The sequence below is a fragment of the Medicago truncatula genome, chromosome 6, assembly GCF_003473485.1.
Source record: "Medicago truncatula cultivar Jemalong A17 chromosome 6, MtrunA17r5.0-ANR, whole genome shotgun sequence".
NCBI lineage: Eukaryota > Viridiplantae > Streptophyta > Magnoliopsida > Fabales > Fabaceae > Medicago > Medicago truncatula.
Window position 1 is genome coordinate 32,927,213 of NC_053047.1, and position 21,252 is coordinate 32,948,464.

Sequence of the window (21,252 nt, forward strand, 5' to 3'; positions counted from 1 at the left end):
TCTCATTCTTATCTAAACTTGAAGATGGATGCATAGGGGTGCTCATGATTTTTGCCTCATTCATTTTATATTTCTTAAGAATGTCTTTGACATACTTTTCTTGACTTATGAAAATTCCATTTGAATGTTGTTTGATTTGTAAACCAAGAAAAAAACCAAGTTCACCCATCATGCTCATCTCAAATTCACTTTGCATAAGGTTGGAAAATTCTTCACACATTTTTATTTTAGTAGCACCAAAAATGATGTCATCCACATATACTTGAACAATAAGCAAGTCAGTATTCTGTGTTTTTCTAAAAAGTGTGGTATCAATTTTTCCTCTTGAAAAGCCATTTTCAATTAAAAATGTGCTAAGTCTGTCATACCAAGCTCTAGGAGCGTGTTTAAGACCATAAAGAACTTTTGTTAATTTGAAAACATGATTTGGTTTTTCTTTGTCTATGAATCCAGGTGGTTGACTTACATAAACTTCTTCATTTAGAAAACCATTTAAAAATGCACTTTTCACATCCATTTGAAAAAGTTTAATGCTTTTATGTGCAGCATAAGCCAGAAGAATTCTGATGGCTTCTAACCTTGCAACTGGTGCAAAGGTCTCATCATAGTCAATACCTTCTTGTTGGTTGTAACCTTGAGCAACTAACCTTGCTTTGTTTCTGACAACCTTACCTTCTTCATCAAGCTTGTTTCTGAAAACCCATCTTGTTCCAATGATGGTTTTATCTTGATTATTTGGAACCAAGTTCCAAACTTTGTTTCTTTCAAACTGAGAAAGTTCTTCCTTCATGGCCTCAATCCAAGAGTCATCAATAATGGCTTCATTGATTGACTTGGGTTCCATTTGAGAGATCATTGCCATGTTGTTGTCTTGAAAGGACAATCTGGTTCTTACACCATCAGTTGTGCTTCCAATGATTTGATCAGTAGGATGGTCCCCTACCATTCTCCAGCTTCTAGGTGGACTTTGAAGAGATTGATCCTGAACATTCTGATCATCTTCTTTCTCTACTGTGTTATCAGTATTTTGAACTGGAACATTCTGAAGTGTTGGTACTTCAGTGTCTTCATTTTCTTTAGGTTGAGAATGTTCATCATATTCATCAAATATGATATGCATACTAATTTCAACTGTCTGGGTTTTTAGATTGTACACTCTATAACCTTTAGAAGTTGTAGAGTATCCTAAAAAGATAGCTTTATCTGATTTAGGATCAAACTTACCCAATTTTTCTTTATTGTTCAGTATGTAACAATAGCAGCCAAAAATGTGAAAGTAAGATATGCTAGGTTTAATATTTTTCCAGAGTTCATATGGGGTTTTGTTAAGAACCTTTCTTATAGAAACTCTATTCAAAATGTAACAAGATGTGTTAATGGCTTCTGCCCAAAAGTAATTTTCAACATTTGATTCATTTAACATTGTTCTTGCCATTTCTTGCAAGGTTCTATTTTTTCTTTCAACAACTCCATTTTGTTGTGGAGTTCTTGCACAAGAAAAATTATGTTTAATACCATTTTCATCAAAGAATATTTTGAAGGATGTATTTTCAAATTCTCCTCCATGATCACTCCTAACTGTGATGATATTATAACCTTTTTCATTTTGAACTCTTTTGCAAAAGTTTTGAAATGCTTCAAAAGATTCATCTTTATGTTTTAAAAATAGCACCCATGTAAATCTGGAGAAATCATCAACAATAACAAATCCATATCTTTTGCCAGTTAGACTTGCAGTTTGAACAGGACCAAACAGATCAATATGAAGAAGCTCTAAAGGTTTCTGAGTTGAGATAAACTCAATAGTTTTAAAACTACTTTTTACTTGTTTACCTTTAACACATGCTTCACAGATTTTGTCCTTTTCAAAGCTAATCTTAGGCAAACCTCTAACTAGATCAAGTTGAGAAAGTTTAGCAATGGTTTTCATGCTTATATGACCAGCCCTTTTGTGCCAGATCCATTTGTCTTTTTCAAGAGACATAAAACAAGATTCAGCAGGCATATCATTTAGTTCTAAAACATATAAGTTCTTTCTTCTTGAACCAGAGAAAAACAATTTGTTAGAGAAGGTTTGTCTGACTTCACATATGTTAGGTTTAAAGATAACTTCAAATCCACTATCACACAATTGACTTATGCTAAGTAGATTATGTTTTAAACCTTCCACATACTGAACATTTTCTATTTTAGCAGAGTTAAGATTACCTATAGTACCTTTACCTCTGATTTTACCTTTGTCATTGTTTCCAAAAGTCACTAGTCCTCCATCCTTCTTTTCAAAAGTTAGAAAACAATTCCTGTCACCTGTCATGTGCCTAGAACAACCACTATCCAGGTACCATGGTTTTGTTCTTGCACCCTGAGGTAGGACCTACATTTGACAAGATAAAAATTTTAGGTACCCATGTAATGTTGGGTCCTTGAGGGTTAGTTCTTCTAAGAGATCTTTTCTGAAAGTAACATTCTGTCTTTTATGATCAGATTTGTTACAGTAGAAACATGTCTTCTTAGCCTTTTCAGCCTTTTGTGAACTTTCTGATCTATTGAGATGAGAACGTTCTGAACTAAGATTTAAATTATTTTGTTTGATAAATTTTTTCTTAACATGACCTACTGATTCATTATGTCCATACTTATCACAGAAATAGCATTTAACTCTTATTTTAGTTTTAGGTACAAAACTTTCAATAATTTTGCTTGGATCCTTAAAGCCTAAGCCAGATTTCTTAGTACTTTCATTTTGAGATCCTACTATTTTTGAAAAGTTTCTGTAGATTTTATAAATCCTGTCAGATCCTTTTTCAATGTTTCAACTTCCTTTTTCAAAAAATTAGAGGAAGGTAGTGAAGTAGATAAAATAGTCACAAGGAAGGGGGGGTTTGAATTGTGACCTTTTAAAAATTATCCTGAAACTTAAAATTGATTCTCAAGTTGTTTACTTGGAATTATGTTAACTTTCTGACTTCAGAATGTTCTGAAGTTCATAAACAAAATTGTTTAATAAAGTATAAGTGTAAGTGTGTGTTGTGTATACTGTAAATAAAAGAGTATAGAGAGGAAAGAAAGAACACACAAAGAGTTATAGTGGTTCACCCAATGTGGGCTAGTCCACTCCCCACAATCCTGTGAGAGTTTCCACTAAGATGCTTGAGATAACCTCTCAAGTCCTGCACCTTACAATCTTGTTCACCTGAACAATTACACTCCTGTATTCTCTAAGCCTCAGCAGGCTTGCACCTTCTTGCTAAGTTAGCCACTTAGACTTTTACAACCTTTGCTCAACCTAACACTTTAGGACCTCTAAAAGCTAGATGAGACTTTGTTACAATTTGTATGGAAGTTGGGTGTTTGTAAAACAAACATTGGAGGAAGAAGAAGAAGAAGTTATCCTACAGATAACAAGAGTATTGATTTGCACTAAGTTGATGAAAGACTTAGAGATTGATCAATTTCAGTTTGCAAAAGCTTCAAACAAAATCAGAGTTGTTTTCTTGTATGCTTTGCAATGGTGCGAGTTTTGCTAAGGCCTTGATCTCTATTTATAGAGTCTTTGGGCTCATATAGCCGTTGTAGGGTGTCCAATGGTGTTATGCCATGTGTCCTGGGTCCCACAAGCTTTAACTTGAAATTCTGGGCAAACATTCTGATCTCTGATGAACATCAGAATGTTGTTGTGTTCATGATGATCTTCATCTGGGTTCATCATGTTCTTCATCTGGGTTCATCATGTATGAATGAACACATGAAGTTCTGGGCTATGCATATGCTTTTCATATGAATTTATGGACAATAACCAATGTATGGACTTTTCTTCATACATCAGAATGTTCCTTTCCCAGATTTTGTCTTGGAACCGGTGCAGGAGGATTTAGTGGGATTCTGCATCTTCATGCCCATGCTTTGAGAGATTGTGTTGTCCTTGTTCAGTATCAACTCTCAGACGTGTCTATCTCTTGTTGAAGATGACAGATTTGCTTTGCTTTTGCTTTTTGCTTTTCACCTACTGTACTGTTCATAAAGTAAGCATGAGCTGAGCTGAACATTCTGATCATCAGAATGTTCCATCTGTTTCACTTAGGATGATTTGTAAGACTATCATTTGATGTAATCAAATCCTAATAGTGAAACAATGATGAAGAGCAGTAATAATAACATCTAGGATGATATTCCCTTGTGAAATATTCCTAGTACATCAATGTTCATAGTCTTAAATGAACATTGAATGCCTTCTTTGACATAATCCTTGTATATGCCTTTATTGCTTGATTGATCCATGCAAATGTACTTTCCTGGACATATATCTATGTCACATGTGCCTTGCATGTCCTTTGATCAAAGTTCTTGAGACTATTGGCTTGTTTAAGAACAACCTTCTGATCTCAGCTTGAACATTCTGATCTTCGAGCAACATTCTGATCTAACATTCTGACCTCAGTGTTAGATCATGAATTCAAATGTCCTTTGATTTCTTGATTCTTGGTATGATTTAAACCTTGTTCCTGTCTTAGTAAAACACTCAAGAGCACAAGTTAAATACCAAGGAATTAATCAAAGTCCATTAATTCTTTAATCATATTTGTTTATTATCTTTAAAATTAATTAGGGATTTTGCCTCAACAGGTAGTGCATCTCGTACTAGAAAATATTTTAATAGAGATCATGCAGCGGCAAACCAAAGACTAATTGACGACTACTTTGCCAATGAGCCTAAATACGACGATGCAATGTTTCGTCGTCGGTACCGGATGCAAAAACACGTTTTCCTTCGAATCGTTTGAGACCTTTCAAGTAGTGATAACTACTTCACCCAACGAGTTGATGCAACCAATAAAGAAGGTATATTACCGTTAGCAAAATGTACCACAGCAATGCGAATGTTAGCATATGGTGTGGCAGCAGATGCAGTCGATGAATACATCAAAATAGGAAGTAGTACAACATTGGAGTGCTTACTTAGATTCTGCAAAGGAATCATACGAATGTATGAGCAAGTGTACTTGAGAGCACCAACCCAAGATGACCTGCAAAAAATACTACATGTTAGTGAAATGCGGGGATTCCCAGGGATGATCGGGAGTATTGACTGCATGCATTGGGAGTGGAAAAATTGTCCTAAAGGATGGGAAGGTCAATTCACCAGGGGGGATAAGGGAACCACAACAGTTATTCTTGAAGCAGTTGCATCTCATGATCTATGGATCTAGCATGCCTTTTTTGGATGTCCGGGAACGTTGAACGATATAAACGTTCTAGACCGGTCACCAGTGTTTGATGATGTGGAACAGGGAAAGGCTCCAAGGGTGAATTACTTTTTGAATCAACGTCCTTATAATATGACATACTATCTAGCTGATGGTATCTACCCTTCTTATCCAACTTTCGTCAAATCGATTAGACTTCCTCAAAGTGAACCCGATAAGTTATTTGCAAAACATTAGGAGGCATGTCGGAAGGACATTGAACGTGCTTTTGGAGTGCTTCAAGCTCGATTTAAAATCATCCGTGAACCAGCTCGCTTGTGGGACATAGCCAATTTGGGTATCATCATGAGGTCATGCATCATATTACATAATATGATTGTTGAGGATGAACGAGATACATATGCTCAACGTTGGACCGATTTTGAGCAATCTGAGGGAAGTGAATCCAATACACTGCAATCATACTCGACCGAGGTGTTACCCACTTTTGCAAATCATGTGCGTGCTAGATCCGAGTTGCGTGATCCAAATGTTCATCACAAATTGCAAGCAGATCTAGTGAAGCACATATGGACAAAGTTTGGAATGTATAGTGATTGAAGATGATTTGTATCGTACTAAATAAATTACCTGTGCGTTCTATGCTTAGTTTGTTGTCTTCCATTTTAAGTTATTTGTGTGTTGCGTGTTTAGTTTGTTGTCTTGCATTTTAAGTTATTTGTGTGTCGCATTTTAAGTTAAGAAAATAAAAATAAATTATTTTACAAAATTTTGTTTTTCCTAAAAAAACTAAAAAATTAATAGTTAATTGTATTATTTTAATTTAATTATAATCGATAATTTTAGGTAATTATAAAAACAAAAATATAAAATTAAATAAGAATAAGAAATAAAAGGTGGTGGGGTAGGATGTTGAATGAAAAAACCATTGGAGAGGTAAAAATATTGAATGAGTGTTGAATTATGAGAGAGAAAATAATGTGGAGTGTTGAAATTGAAAAAATGGATGTTGAAGGATATTGAAATTTTTTTTCCATTGTGCATGGTTTTAAATGAATTATGTTGAACAAATAGATAAACTCGTGTGAATTGAATACATCATCTCTCTCAAAATGTCACCATCATTCTTAAGGTTAATAAGGTACGGATCTCTCTCTTTTCCTTCTACTCCCAATTTGTTTCTTCTTTGTCGTCATAGTCGATTATACTACACTCAACCACTTCCCTCATTCATTGACAATGTTGACGATGCTGTTTCTTCGTTCAATCACATCCTTCATATGAGAAACCCTGTTCAACCCATATTTGAATTTAACAAGATCTTATCTTCTCTTGTTAAGTTGAACCATTTTCATACTGCTATTTCCTTTTCTAAACAAATGGAACTCAAACAAATTCAACCTGACTTATTTACTTTCAACATCTTGATTAATTGTTTCTGCCACTTGGGCCACCTCAATTTTGCTTTTTCTGTATTGGCCAAGATTTTTAAGCTAGGGTTTCACCCTGATACTGTAACAATCACTACACTTATCAAAGGTCTATGTCTTAATGGTAAGGTTAGGGAAGCCCTTCACTTTCATGACGATGTCATAGCAAAGGGGTTTCACCTTGATCAGGTTAGTTATGGGACCTTGATCAATGGATTATGTAAAACAGGAGAAACAAGAGCTGCCCTGCAGGTTCTTAGAAAAATTGATGGGCTGTTGGTTCAGCCTAATGTAGTCATGTACAATACAATTATTGATAGTTTGTGCAAGGATAAACTTGTAATTCATGCCTCTGATTTATGTTCTGAAATGATTGTTAAGAGAATTTTTCCAGATGTTGTCACTTATACTACTCTAATATATGGCTGTTTGATTGTGGGTCGATTGAAAGAAGCAGTTGGTTTGTTCAATCAAATGTTGTTGAAAAACATTAAACCAGACGTTTATACATTTAATATATTGGTTGATGGTTTATGTAAGGAAGGAGAGATGAAAAAAGCTAGAAATGTGTTAGCTGTTATGATAAAACAAGGTGTGGATTCTAATATTGTTACTTATAATTCTTTAATGGATGGGTATTTCTTGGTCAAACAAGAGAATAAGGCCACATTTGTGTTCAACACTATGGCTAGAAGGGGAGTGACTCCTGATGTTCAAAGCTACAGTATTATGATTAATGGACTATGCAAGACTAAAATGGTGGATGAAGCCGTTAATCTCTTCAAAGAAATGCATTCCAAAAGTATGGCTCCTAATACTGTAACATACAATTCACTTATCGATGGTCTTCTCAAATATGGGAGAATCTCTGATGCTTGGGATCTTGTAAATGAGATGCATAATAGAGGCCAACCTGCCGATGTGATCACTTACAGTTCCTTATTGGATGCTTTGTGCAAAAACCATCAGGTTGACAAGGCAATCACATTAATAACGAAGATCAAAGACCAAGGAATTCAGCCAAATATTTATACTTACACTATACTTGTTGATGGACTATGCAAAAATGGAAGACTTAAGGATGCACAAGCGGTTTATCAGGATCTTCTTATTAAGGGCTATCATTTAGATGTTAAAATGTATAATGTGATGGTCAATGGGCTTTGTAAAGAGGGCTTGTTTGATGAAGCACTGTCCTTAGTGTCAAAAATGGAAGACAACGGTTGCATACCTGATGCTGTAACTTATGAAACTCTTGTCCGTGCTTTGTTCGAGAACGATAAGAATGATAAGGCGGTGAAACTTCTACGTGAAATGATTGCTAGAGGTATATTGTAATGTAAAACCAGGTGAGATATGAGTTCAAGTTACAATTTGTCATTTTGAATTTGAAAACAAATATCTAATCAGTAATCTTTATTTCTTTTCATAGTTATAAAAGATGGTTAGTGCAATTGACCCACTCTTACATTTTTTTTTTTAATTAAGAGTTACACATTGCTAGTTTCATTATGATATTTGTAACAACAATTGTGGTCGACATTTTTTATTCCTTAATAACTATCCTTTTCTTCCCAAATTGTTGTGAATCTGCTTCATCAATTTTCAAGGATTGTTTTTATTCACTGTCATGTTCAGAGTTCAATTTATTTATATTTAATAGAATCAATGAAATGAGAGATGTTGTAACACAGATATATTTTAGAATATGGAAGGGTAATTGAAGTGTAAACAGAAAGAAAATCTGATAGGATCACTACCAGTCAAGCCAAATGGCTCTCTCAACAGCGTACATTCACCCCGAGCAATCCTCTAACTATAACAGAATTCTATTGTGATTCTTTTCTCAAAAGTATTCCTCATATAACTACCTTCCACACCTCACTCTCACAATCCCTCGTTATTAATTTCCTGCCAGCTCAACATCCTTGATCTTCCCTTGTTTTGTGTGATACACCCTCCACTCTTCGGGACTGTTCTCACTTTCATTAAGGGTGACACGCCCATTCCCTTTATTTCTATCAAATATTTTATGAATGTTTCTTGCGTCTTTATAGAAAAAGGGAGAAGTTAACCAACAACCCTCTTTTTGTTACTTGAGACTTACCTTGCTTTTCTGTCAAGGCAACCATAGTTATAGATGTAATTTTTTAATTGAGTAGAGCAGACATACATGAAGCAATTTGTGGATAGAGGAGTCGATCTACTGTTCGATCATCTATTTTTTAGCAAACGTGGCAGTGTTGTTGGATCTAGGTGCAAGGAAGTGCAGTTGGATCCAACATCTCTTCAAATTCAATGCTCTGTGTCTACCAGGCAGCACCTTTAGCTAGTTTTGGAGTATTTTGGTTCATTTTTGGTCTTGCATCTTTAGGATTAGATGCATTTAAAATTCAACTTCCAGAGCAAGCTTGCATGCACCACTTTTACATTTTCCCGGTCGAAAAGGGTAATGGGACATAAATCAAGTTATTGATAATAAGTTTCTGTTTTTTCCTGTTTCAAAGCTCTTAAAGTCATATGTCTTTTAGATTACAAGCTTCTATTTTACTGTTTCAAAGAGCCTAACACATTCCTTCAAAAAGAAAAAAAGCCTAACACATTGTGTAATAAATCTAATGACTAATGATATCAAGTTAATGATTATAAGCTTCAATTTTTCCAGTTTCGAAGATCTTAATGTCCTATGTCAATTAGATATACATGATGATTTGTTGTAATAAATGCATCTAAAGCTTATTTCAATTCTCTCTTTTGTCGTCCTGTATATTATATTTATCTTAGTCATATAGATTCAAAATGAAAAAGATAGAACCTATATTTGTAGCATGTGTAAAAATTAACCAGATCCACGCTCTTCATACGTTGGAGTGATTACGTGCATACAACTGAAGAGTTTGATCTTCACATACCTAGCTAGTTGTAAAAGGGGAAACTTTTGTTGAATGCACAAAATGAAACATCTGAAAGAGAACTAACTTCACTGTTGAATAGACAAAATGAAACATCTGAAACATCTAGAAAGCCGATATATTAAGAGGTATGAACCAGTGTTGTTGAATATCGGCCATGGAGGCGCCATGGCGGATATCAGTGGCGGAATTTCAACAGGGTGCCATAGAAAGGAGGTGGTGTGGCGGATTGTTGCAACGCTGGTTTGATTTTTTATACTTTACATTTCAATGAATTGTTTCAATCTATTGTCGTCCTCCGTCTGCCTTACTAATAATTTGATAAATATTTGTGCTTAGAAGATTTCAGAGTATCCTAATAGTGGAGATTAAACAAGCTTCATGTATCCAAGGTAGGGAGGTGATACTGAAAATTTTAATCTTGGAAGGACTTTTTACCTCAGACAAACTTAGTTAGTGCATGTCTTGGACGGTGTCCTGTAGGGGCCCTTAGACACTATGTGAAACCTTGTCTTTTTGAATAGCAAATGTAGGGCTGATACAGTGAAAGAAACACTCCGTTATTGAGATAGCATGCCTACTACCTACTAAGTTTTGATTAAACATCTTGGTCCCTCTGCAGTTTCTAGATTAAAACTTAGTGAATATTTGGGAGGTTTATTAGTTGTCTCCCCAACCTTCATAGTTGAGATCGGTGAGATCATAGCGTCTTATTGAGATTTTCCTTGTTCTTCCAAGATCACAGTGAAGTAAAGAGATTTTCCTCAGCCATCATACATATCTTGGTATATAAGATTGTATATATTAGTGGATAAGGAAAGGGAAGCCTTATAAATTCGTCTTTTCAATATTCTGTCGTTTTTGTTCTTTCAAACTTTGGTCCTGTCTAGTATATTTCGTGCTGTAAGAATGCACCAACACTTAGGCAAGTCTTGTGATCAACAGTACACTGACATGACACCTGCGCATGTGATAACATTCAATTAATTTATTTCCTCAAATTATGTTGACATCATTAGGTTTTTCGTTGGAGGAGTCAATTCCAGTTGTTGGAGTCTCCATGGAGACCCAATTCAATTCATAGTTCAATTCATAAGACCCAATTCAATTCTCAGCCCTTTTTCAGAAAAAGAAAAAAAAAGTTAGTTGTTGCACAGAAATAGTGTAGCCAAGCCTAACTGATGGACTCTGTTGTTGTGAGATACCATTTTTTATCATCTGTTTGTCTAATAGTGCTTCTAAGTGAACTTTTCCAAGCTGTAACTGAGCATTCGGTAAAGCTAAAGGCTGTATTGAAGGGTATCGTGTGTTGGTTCGAGTGCACTTGTTATGGAACTATGTTTTGTGCTTCACTTCTTTTTACATGTATCTCTTTAATTGGTGTTTTGGGTAATCCATGCTCTAGGTGCTTAACATTATAGGGCGCATATGATCTTATGGGAAGATGTTTTTGAGAATATAGTAACAATGATTTTGAACCTTTTATAAATTTTTCATTTGGATAGGTGAGTTTGTGAGACTGATCCTTTATTTTATTTTTTTTAAACTTTTTCCATACTGATGATGCACTGCAACCAATTGTATGCATTTTACTATTGGATTATTCTCTTGTATATCTGTTGTATATATTAGTTTTACCGTTTCTGCACTTTTGTTTCTTGCGCAATTCTGCTACTGTTGCGTTATGTGGTGTCTATCTCCTCATATATCTGTTTCAGCACATTCCCATTTATGCACATGTGTTCAGGTTCAACGCTTCGGATTTACTGCATAATTTTCTCTACTGGTTTATGTGTCTTAATTAGGTTTACCACAAATCCGGTTTTTGTTGGATTTCTTGGCTGCGCGTGTTTTCTGGTTGTTGTGATGCCGGCTCTTTTGGTTTCACTTTTGCAGGGTAAATTCTTGAGGGCTTCCTAATTGCTTTGTTAGAACCAAGAAGTTAACTGATTTTTTTTTTTTTTTTTATCTTCTCTTGCAGTAAACTATCCTCTTGTATATTATTCTTCTTTCGTTATGGATGCATCAAGTTCATTACTGATTCTGAAAAAGGGTGCCCCATAGACAATTTTTTTGAGTATACAATGGTGAGGCATTGACGCGGTTCTTTCCATATAACTTGGATAATATCTCTTTTTAAATCAGTATGTAACTTGGCATTGACCTCGGACATGTGATTGCAGTTGGAGCACAATAAGAAGGGTCAACTCTTCAGTATATTTGAAATTGCAAGATTTGGTCCTATTGGACTGTCTCATGTAATGCCTTAGTGTTATGGTGTTAATTAGACAATTGTCTTTCATATTCTATTATTGGAAACTTTCCATTCTTTGATTGATGAGCTATAGCTTCCGAATATATTGTTGTTCTGTGAACCCTATTTTCTCTGATCAAATTTTTCTTTAGGTAAATTGTTAAATTCAATTTTCTGTCAGCTGCGTAACTTTGATTTTAGCTTGATCTTCAATTTTATTTTGATGCGGGTGCATCATTATTTTCATATAGCAACAAAGGGATTTAGTTTCATGGCATATGTGTTTTTCTAATGATATGTTCTATCTCCTAAAACACATAAAAACGCAGTAGTCTTGAACACAAAGAGGGGTTAAATCTGTTATGATGTTCTAAAGGGGATTGTTTTGAGTAGTTTAGTATTTTGACATCCATAACAGAACCCTTGAACTTAATATCTGGAGCTACCTTTTAAGAATGAAGCCAAGAAATCATAATATTGTGCTCTTGTATAAGCTATTTGAATGTACTCCTGATTGAAGTCAATAGTGTTAATAGGAACCACTTCATAGAATATAAACTTTTAAAGAATCTGGTTTACAAATTTGAAGTAAAAGCCTATATAGTACAAATTAGGAACTTTTAGCTACATGGTTAAATAGCCATTAGTTTAAATGTACTCCTTGTAGTTTGATTTTAGTTTGACTTATGAGTGTGTATATTATTCACACTTCATTATGAGTTTCATTTATTGCACCAATGCACCCTTGATTTTAGCAATCATTTAAAAAATTGGAAAATAGTTAAAATATAAAAATTGGAAAAATAGTTAAAAGTTATTAAAAATCTAAAAATTTTAAAATAATTTAAAAAAATTAGTTAGGGGTAAAAATGAAAATTTATAGGTCACTGGTGAATTAGTGAATTGCCCCTCCTAGGGCCAAAATTGAAAATTCAATGGACATGTATTTTTATATTAGTATATACATTTATCTTTCGTATAATTTTATTTAAATCTTGTCCAGTAAGTGAAGCTCAATTGGTTGCTACTAGAGACATTATGTGAAGTGACCGAGGTTCGAACTCTGAATTTTTAACTTTTAAATACTTAAAGTGTGTGAACCTAGTCAGAGATCTAGCTTACCAAATAAAATTCTTAATATATACAAGGGACAATGCATTAAATATATGCAAGGTCCAAGTCCAAACTCGGCCGACCACAAAAAAAAATCTTAATCAAAAAAATCAGTTAATTATATATAGTAGTGCTAGTAATATTCTCTTTTCAACACTTTGTTTAACACACACTTTCTTATTTGTTCAAATTATGGTGAATCTCACACTTTGAAAGTTTCATTTAAAGTGGTGGATCATGTATTGATTTCATCCAATTAAAAAATGAGTGTTGAAAAGTTAATGTCTTTAACATTCCTCTTTATTATAATGATTTTTGTATATTCCAAAAAAAATAAAAAATGAGCAAATTGTCACTTTAGTACTTGACTCTGCACCTCGTTGTCACAAAGGTCATGACTCATAATTAAACAAAATAGTATCTGACTCTGCACTTCCTTCATCACTTTAGTTTCTAGCGTTAAATAATTATGTTAAGTGATGATGTCACACATTTTACGATGACATGACATATAAGGTGTCACATGAAATAAAGTTAAAGTAGAAACATAGATTTTTGTAGTTGTAATTGTACATTGTCAAGGACCTTACTGACAATAAGTGTCTACTGTCAGAGACCTTAGTGACAGTAAGTAGACACAGTCAGGGGCCTTAGTTCTATGTTTTTTTTTTATATTTTCACTTAAGTCCTTAACACCTCATATGTCATGTCATCGAAAAACTTAACAAAATCATCGAACGTCAAAGACTAAAGTGATAAGGTGCTCAAAGACCTATTTGTATTTAATCATGAATAAAGACATGTATAACAAATAAAGGGATTTGCTCAACTCCGACGTTATTTTAGAGCTGAATGCAATGCAAAGGAAATACCAAATCTCTTGAATTGAACTTCTCTCTCATCCATCGTTTTAATTTTCATTCATTCACAGTACAGTATGTCATTCTTCTTAGGGTCAACAACAAGGTACGCTCTCTTTTCTCTTCCAACCAGTATTCTTCTTCGTCATCGTCGACTATACTCATTCAAATTCAATCACCCTCTTCCTCCCTTCATTGACAATGTTGATCATGCTATTTCCTCTTTCAATCGCATCCTTCATATGAACAATCCTACTCAACCCATCTTTGAATTTAACAAGATCTTATCTTCTCTTGTTAAGTTGAACCATTTCCACACTGCTATTTCCTTTTCTAAACAAATGGAACTCAAACAAATTCAACCTGACTTATTTACTTTCAACATCTTGATTAATTGTTTCTGCCACTTGGGCCACCTCAATTTTGCTTTTTCTGTATTGGCCAAGATTCTCAAGCTAGGGTTTCAGCCTAATACTGTAACAATCACTACACTTATCAAAGGTCTATGTCTTAATGGCAAGGTTAGGGAAGCCCTTCACTTTCATGACGATGTCATAGCAAAGGGGTTTCATCTTAATCAAGTTAGTTATGGGACCTTGATCAATGGATTATGTAAAACAGGAGAAACAAGAGCTGCCCTGCAGGTTCTTAGAAGAATTGATGGGCTGTTGGTTCAGCCTAATGTAGTCATGTACAATACAATTATTGATAGTTTGTGCAAGGATAAACTTGTAATTCATGCCTCTGATTTATGTTCTGAAATGATTGTTAAGAGAATTTTTCCAGATGTTGTCACTTATACTACTCTAATATATGGCTTTTGTATTGTGGGTCAATTTAAAGAAGCTGTTCGTTTGTTAAATCAAATGTTGTTGAAAAACATCAGCCCGGATGTTCAAACTTTTAATACATTGGTTGATGGTTTATGTAAGGAAGGAGAAATTAAACAAGCTAGAAATGTGTTAGCTGTTATGATAAAACAAGGTGTGGAACCTAATGTTGTTACTTATACTTCTTTGATGGATGGGTGTTTCTTGGTTAAAGAAGTGAACAGGGCCACATATGTATTCAACACTATGGCTCAAAGAGGAGTGGCTCCTAATCTTCATAGCTACAGTGTCATGATAACTGGATTATGTAAGAATAAAATGGTGGATGAAGCCGTCAATCTCTTCAAAGAATTGCATATAAGAAACATGGCTCCTGATATTATAGTATACAGTTCGCTTATTGATGGACTTTGCAAATCGGGAAGAATCTCTGATGTTTGGGATCTTATAGATGAGATGCATAATAGAGGCCAACCTGCTGATGTGATCACGTACAATTCCTTATTGGATGCTTTGTTCAAAAACCATCAGGTTGACAAGGCAATTACATTATTAATGAAGATCAAAGACCAAGGAATTCAGCCAAATATGTATACTTACACTATACTTGTTGATGGACTATGCAAAAATGGAAGATTTAAGCATGCACAAGCGGTTTATCAGTATCTTCTTTTTAAGGGCTATCATTTAGATGTTAAAATGTAAAAAGGGCTTGTTTGATGAAGCATTGTCCTTAGTGTCAAAAATGGAAGACAATGGTTGCACCCCTAATCATGTAACTTTTGAAGCTCTTATTTGTCGCGAAATGGTTGCTAGAGGTCTATTGTAAGAGTAAGACAAGGTGAGATGCTTTCTCGTTACAATTTGGTATTTCTAATTTTAATATAACCATCCAATCTTTATTTCCTTTCATTGTTAGTCTGTTACACAAAAAGTAAATATTGGACTATGCAACAGGCTAACTACTATATTTGTTTTTGGTAAAAGTCATATGTTGTAAGGTGCATATTGATGTCTTAACAACACTAGTGAATGATATGTTTTTATTTATTCTTTTCTGAACATATTGTAGACTCTGTTTATACTTCATATTGAGTTCTTTTAGTTTTTTTTTTTGGCACAACATTCTATTAGTTTTCTAATATTCAGTAAGTCAAACATTTAATTTTATGGTCAGATATAAACCATGATAATATTTTAGAATAATGGTAATTCTACATTGATAAAAAAGCTATTACCTCACCAATGTCCACCTTAGAATTTAAGCAGATATGAACATAACTTCTTTCTCAATAATGCTTAATTTTATTCTCAGTTTTATTAATGTGATTCTTTCCGTACAATTTGGACTCTTGAGCATGGATTGTTTGCTTGGTTTAGCTTTTATAAAACCCCTGATAATTATTTTTCCTGGTAAAGATAAGAACTAGTAGGTATCATTCAGTCATTAGTTATCAAGTTACAATCTCTTGCTATCTTCCAAAGTAATAGGAATAAAGATGAAGAGGCATAGTAAGCACTAAGCAATGGACACTCATATTAGGGGAAAGTAAATCTCAGCACTAAGAATATTAGTTAAGTTTTTGAGTTTGTCTCGGATGCTACAATGATGGTAAGAGAATTTAAATTCCTTTGTTTTGTATGACATCCTTAAGCGTTTTGATGCTTCTGCCTCAGCATCTGCAATTGAAAGCTGCCCGTCAGTCTCATAGGTCTAGTACCATTGGTGTGCTTGACTCTACAGACTTCATATCTCAATCTGGTAATCATCAAAATCTTTGGATAATTGGTTCAGGTGCCTCTGATCATATTGCTGGTAATCGTTCCTTATTCTCTTCCATATCTTCTCCCAAATTTCCTCGCTTTATAACTTTGGCGGATGGTTCTAAGGTCATTGCCAAAGGAATTGTTCATGTTTCAGTCACTCCTTCTATAACATTAAAATCTGTTTTGTTACCTGGTTGCCCTTTTAATATTATCTCCATTCATCAACTTACCCGCTCTCTAAATTGTTTAGTCACCTTTGATGCTGGATCATTTACTATACAAGAACGTGGTACAAGTCGGATGATTGGTGAAGGACATGAATCACGTGGTCTTTATTACCTCCAGTCAACTCCTTCGGTAAGTTGTATTGCAGCTGAGTCTCCAAACCTTCTTCACGAACGATTCGGCCATCCAAGTTTATTAAAATTGAAGCAAATGGTTCCAAATCTTGCAAAAATTTCATCGTTGAAATGTGAGTCTTGTCAACTAGGCAAGCATGCTCGCTCTTCCTTTCCAAGCAAAGTTGAAAGCCGGGTTGATTCTCCATTTTCTGTTATCCATTCAGATATATGGGGACCAAGTCATGTGGCTTCTAATGGCTTCCGATATTTCGTTACTTTTATTGATGAATTCTCCCAATGCACTTGGGTTTTCTTGATGAAAGAACAATCTGAACTTTTGCCAATTCTCACCACTTTTGTCAATGAGGTAAAAACCCAATTCGGTAAGACAATCAAAATCCTTAGAAGTGATAATGCAAAAGAATACTTTTCTTCTGGTCTTTCTTCTTTTTTGTCAGCACATGGTATTCTCCATCAATCTAGTTGCCCTCATACTCCTCAACAAAATGACATAGCTGAAAGGAAGAATAGGCATCTTGTTGAAACTGCTCGGACCTTGTTACTTCATGCAAATGTACCTCTCTGACATTGGGGTGAAGCAGTTTTGACATCTTGTTTTTTGATTAATCGAATGCCTTCTTCCTCTGTTGATCAGAAAATACCACATTCCATTTTATTTCCTAAAGAACCATTGTTTCATGTTGCTCCTCGAATATTTGGATGCACATGTTTTGTGCATGATTTGTCTCCAGGTCTTGATAAGCTTTCTGCCCGAGCCATCAAATGTGTTTTTCTCGGGTACCCGAGGTTGCAAATAGGTTACAAATGTTACTCCCCTGTGCATAATCGTTATTACATTTCTGCAGATGTAACTTTTTTTGAAGAAAAGTTTTACTTCTCACCATCCACGGTTGAATCCCATATTATTCAAGAAGTTTTTCCGATTCCATATCTTGGCCCATCACCTTCCCCTATCCTGGAATCAGTTTTGACTACAAGTATTCCTGACAATCCTCCTCTCGATCAATCTCAAAGATCACCCATCGTATACCGACGTCGTCCACATGTTGTTACAGAATAAGAAAACATTGAAAGGTCATATGAATCGTGTCCAACACCCGAAGCTGACCCTACCACAAAACTTCCCGAAGAAAACCTTAACTTGCCCATTGCTATTAGAAAAGGTACTCGGTCAACTTGCAATCCCCATCCTATTTATAACTTCCTAAGTTATCATCGCCTATCTCCTTCTTACTATTCTTTTGTGTCATCTATATCTTCTATTTCCATTCCTAAAAATGTTTTTGAGGCACTTAATCATCCAGGATGGCGACAAGCCATGATTGATGAAATGCAGGCTTTAGAGCATAATGATACTTGGGATTTAACTCCTCTCCCTCCGGTAAGAAACCTGTTGGATGTCGATGGGTATATGCTATTCAAGTTGGGGCCGATGGACATATTGAACGTCTCAAAGCCCGACTTGTAGCAAAAGGATATTCCCAAATTTATGGTCTTGATTATGGAGATACTTTCTCCCCAGTGGCCAAAATAACATATGTTCGATTATTCATTGCCATAGCTGCCATTATATCAGTTGGATATAAAAAATGCATTTCTTCACGGTGAGTTAGAAGAAGAAATTTATACGGAGCAACCTCCTGGGTTTGTTGCTCAGGGGGAGTCTGGTTTGCTATGCAGACTAGGGGGATCTATCTATGGACTGAAACAATCTCCACGGGCTTGGTTTGAAGGCTTGGTTTGGGAAATTCAGTTAAGTTATTCAAGCTTTTGGAATGAAACGTAGTGAAGCAGATCATTCGATCTTCTATTGCCATTCATCTCCAAATAAATGTGTTTACTTGGTGGTTTACGTAGATGATAAAGTCATCATAGGGAATGACCAGGAGAGAATTTCTCAACTTAAGGAACATTTATGTAGCCATTTTCAGACCAAGGACTTGGGGAAGCTGAAATATTTTCTTGGGATTGAAATTGCTCAGTCAAATAATGGGATTATCATCTCACAGAGAAAGTATGCCTTAGACATACTTAAAGAAACTTGTATGTTGGATTGTAGACTAGTTGACAGTCCCATGGATCCCAATCTAAAATTACTTCCAAGTCAGGGGGAGCCCTATTCTGATCCTGAAAGATATCGGAGATTGGTTGGAAAACTCATCTATCTCACTAGAACAAGACAAGGTATTTCCTTTGCGGTTGGCGTAGTAAGTCAATTCATGAAGTCTCCTCATAATGATCATTGGGATGCAGTGACTCGAATTCTGAGGTACATTAAAAGAGCACCGGGACAAGGACTACTCTATGAAGACAAAGGAAACACTCAGCTGGTTGGATTTTGTGATGCAGATTGGGCAGGTTCGCCTATTGATAGGCGTTCCACTTCAGGATATTGTGTTTCTATTGGTGGAAATCTTTTTTCTTGGAAGAGTAAAAAGCAAAATGTGGTGGCAAGGTCTAGTGCAGAGGCTGAATATAGAGCTATGGCTACGGTCACTTGTGAACTTATTTGGATTAAGCAACTTCTTCAGGAATTGAAGTTCGGAGATGCTTAACAGATGAAATTATGTGGTGATAATCAGGCAGCTCTACATATAGTTTCCAATCCTGTGTTCCACGAGAGAACTAAGCATATTGAAATTTATTGCCATTTTATCCGTGAAAAAGTTCTTTCTAAAGAAGTAATCACTGAATTTGTTACTTCAAATGATCAACTGCCAGACATCTTTACAAAATCCTTAAGGGGACCGCGAATTCAAAATATTTGTTCCAAGCTTGGAGCATTTAATCTATATGCTCCGTCTTGAGGGGGAGTGTTGGAATTGTAGAATAAATATCTAGGAATATGTACAGTTATTCATGCAGCTAGAAGATCAATAGTTAATCACATTTATGTAGGAACTAGAAAGCTGATTAATGTCCTTGTAACTTCCATATTGTATTTAACCTCTAGAGTGTATATAAACAGATTAGCTGAGTGGAATTTCACTCAAGCATTTCAGAAATCCTTTAATTTTTTCTTTCAAAAAAAAGAAAGAAATCCTTTAGTGTTTCTCTCTAAGTCCTCTCAACTATATTGAATCTCCCCTTTGCCCCCTTTTTTTTTTTTTTTTTTTTTTTTTTCTCTTAAAAACTTTGGTGAATAGACAATTTTTTTTAACTGCTTTTTCTTTTGTTTGTCTCTTCTGTTATTTCTACTAATATTAGAGAGATATGAGCTGTTGTAGAAGAATGTAAAATGCGGTTGAATTGGTATGAGAATGATTTTTTCGGTGCAGAGATAAAATGGTTCAAAAAATTATAAACGAGGGAACGCGTTGCTAAAGAGATTTTGACGAGAATTCTTTCCGATAGTCCTCGAGAGATCCCGGCGAAAATTCTTTCCACGGATGCCGACGCTGTCATGGGTCGGAGCCCTTTGCAAGAGAAATGAATCAAGTGCCAGTTGCATATTTATCAATGATTTAGTAAAGGTAGCTGGTATATAATTTGAAAGGAAGATAGTACAACATTTGCATCTTTGTTATTAAGTTTGAATTGCATGCTTTCTCTCAATTTTTTAACGGTTGCTTAGTAACAATCTCATGTTAAATAGAAAAGGATGGATCCTAATATCCCATTCACATATGCTGAATTTCGTTTCATTAAATAGAACTACTTCCGGTCGAAATATGTCACTTTCGATTATGATTACCAATTTCGGAGGCTTAATCCTATTTTGTGTTTTTCAGCTGTTATTTAGTATTGTCTGTCTGTGTTTCTGCTGTTTCTGCTGTTTCTGTATGTTTCTGTTATTTTGGTGCGTAGTTTTCACTTTCAGTACACCAAGGTAACCTTGTTTGTTAATATATCATTCTTTGGTCTTTTGAAAAAAATAGAACTACTTACGGTCATAAAAAGTAAGCTATTTATATAATTAAATTAAGGAAATATATACCACAAGAGCTGTTGATTAAAATGGAACATATGTCTCTGATATTGAGTTCGAATTTAAGTCTTGTGAATTAAGGAAATATATATTACTAACCATTGAAATACCTATGAGCAGTTGATTATAATGGAACGTGTCTCTTGATATTGAGTTAGAATGCAACATTGTTAAAACTCAAAATATTGTTTTTACCACTTTCTTCGTCGACTCAAATGATTATTCTCTATAAATGTGCGGGGAAAATATTTAATTTGTAGCAATATACTACAATTTTGATGTGGCAAAGTCTACTTGGCTATAACTCGTTGAGTTTGAAAGTCACTTATTATCACTTTTGTCAAAGAAAATTATGTTATTGTCACTGTTCAACATGTAACTATCTCCCTCACTTTCATTTGTGCATGAAAATGGAAGATACTCGCTCCGTTCCGTTTTATATGTCACTTTTAGAGAAATTTTTTGTTTCTATTTAACTGTCACTTTCAAAATTCAATGCAACATTAAATAGTGTTTTACTAATATTACCCTTGGATATTTATTGCGGAGAGAGAAACGTATGAAATGAAATATTAAATTAATAAGGTCATTA

At 34.8% G+C, this 21,252-nt stretch overlaps 3 protein-coding genes across 6 annotated transcripts; all 3 read left to right on the top strand.

Moving 5' to 3' along the window:
• The first annotated feature begins 4,871 nt into the window (after positions 1-4,871).
• Positions 4,872-5,207, top strand: LOC120576097 (uncharacterized). The gene has a single exon (XM_039827081.1). It carries the CDS (start codon positions 4,872-4,874, stop codon positions 5,205-5,207), a length of 336 nt encoding a protein of 111 aa, XP_039683015.1.
• Positions 5,208-6,246: 1,039 nt separating this feature from the next.
• On the top strand, positions 6,247-12,046 carry LOC11419300 (pentatricopeptide repeat-containing protein At1g62670, mitochondrial). 4 transcript variants are annotated; one of them, XR_003013163.2, is made up of 3 exons: positions 6,247-11,443; positions 11,528-11,633; positions 11,730-12,046. XR_003013163.2 is itself a non-coding variant. In XM_024785999.2 (2 exons), the coding sequence occupies exon 1, from the start codon at positions 6,317-6,319 to the stop codon at positions 7,970-7,972; it is 1,656 nt and encodes a 551-aa protein (XP_024641767.1). In that variant the 5' UTR covers positions 6,247-6,316; the 3' UTR covers positions 7,973-7,983; positions 11,528-12,046. The 4 variants fall into 4 exon arrangements, 1 of the variants encoding a protein (XP_024641767.1); XR_003013164.2 differs by having other exon boundaries at positions 6,247-7,983; positions 11,352-11,443; positions 11,528-12,046; XR_003013165.2 differs by having other exon boundaries at positions 6,247-7,983.
• Positions 12,047-13,745: 1,699 nt separating this feature from the next.
• On the top strand, positions 13,746-20,425 carry LOC112422668 (pentatricopeptide repeat-containing protein At1g62670, mitochondrial). Its single transcript, XM_039826828.1, has 2 exons — positions 13,746-15,444; positions 20,011-20,425. The coding sequence occupies exon 1, from the start codon at positions 13,851-13,853 to the stop codon at positions 15,306-15,308; it is 1,458 nt and encodes a 485-aa protein (XP_039682762.1). The 5' UTR covers positions 13,746-13,850; the 3' UTR covers positions 15,309-15,444; positions 20,011-20,425.
• Positions 20,426-21,252: the final 827 nt, after the last annotated feature.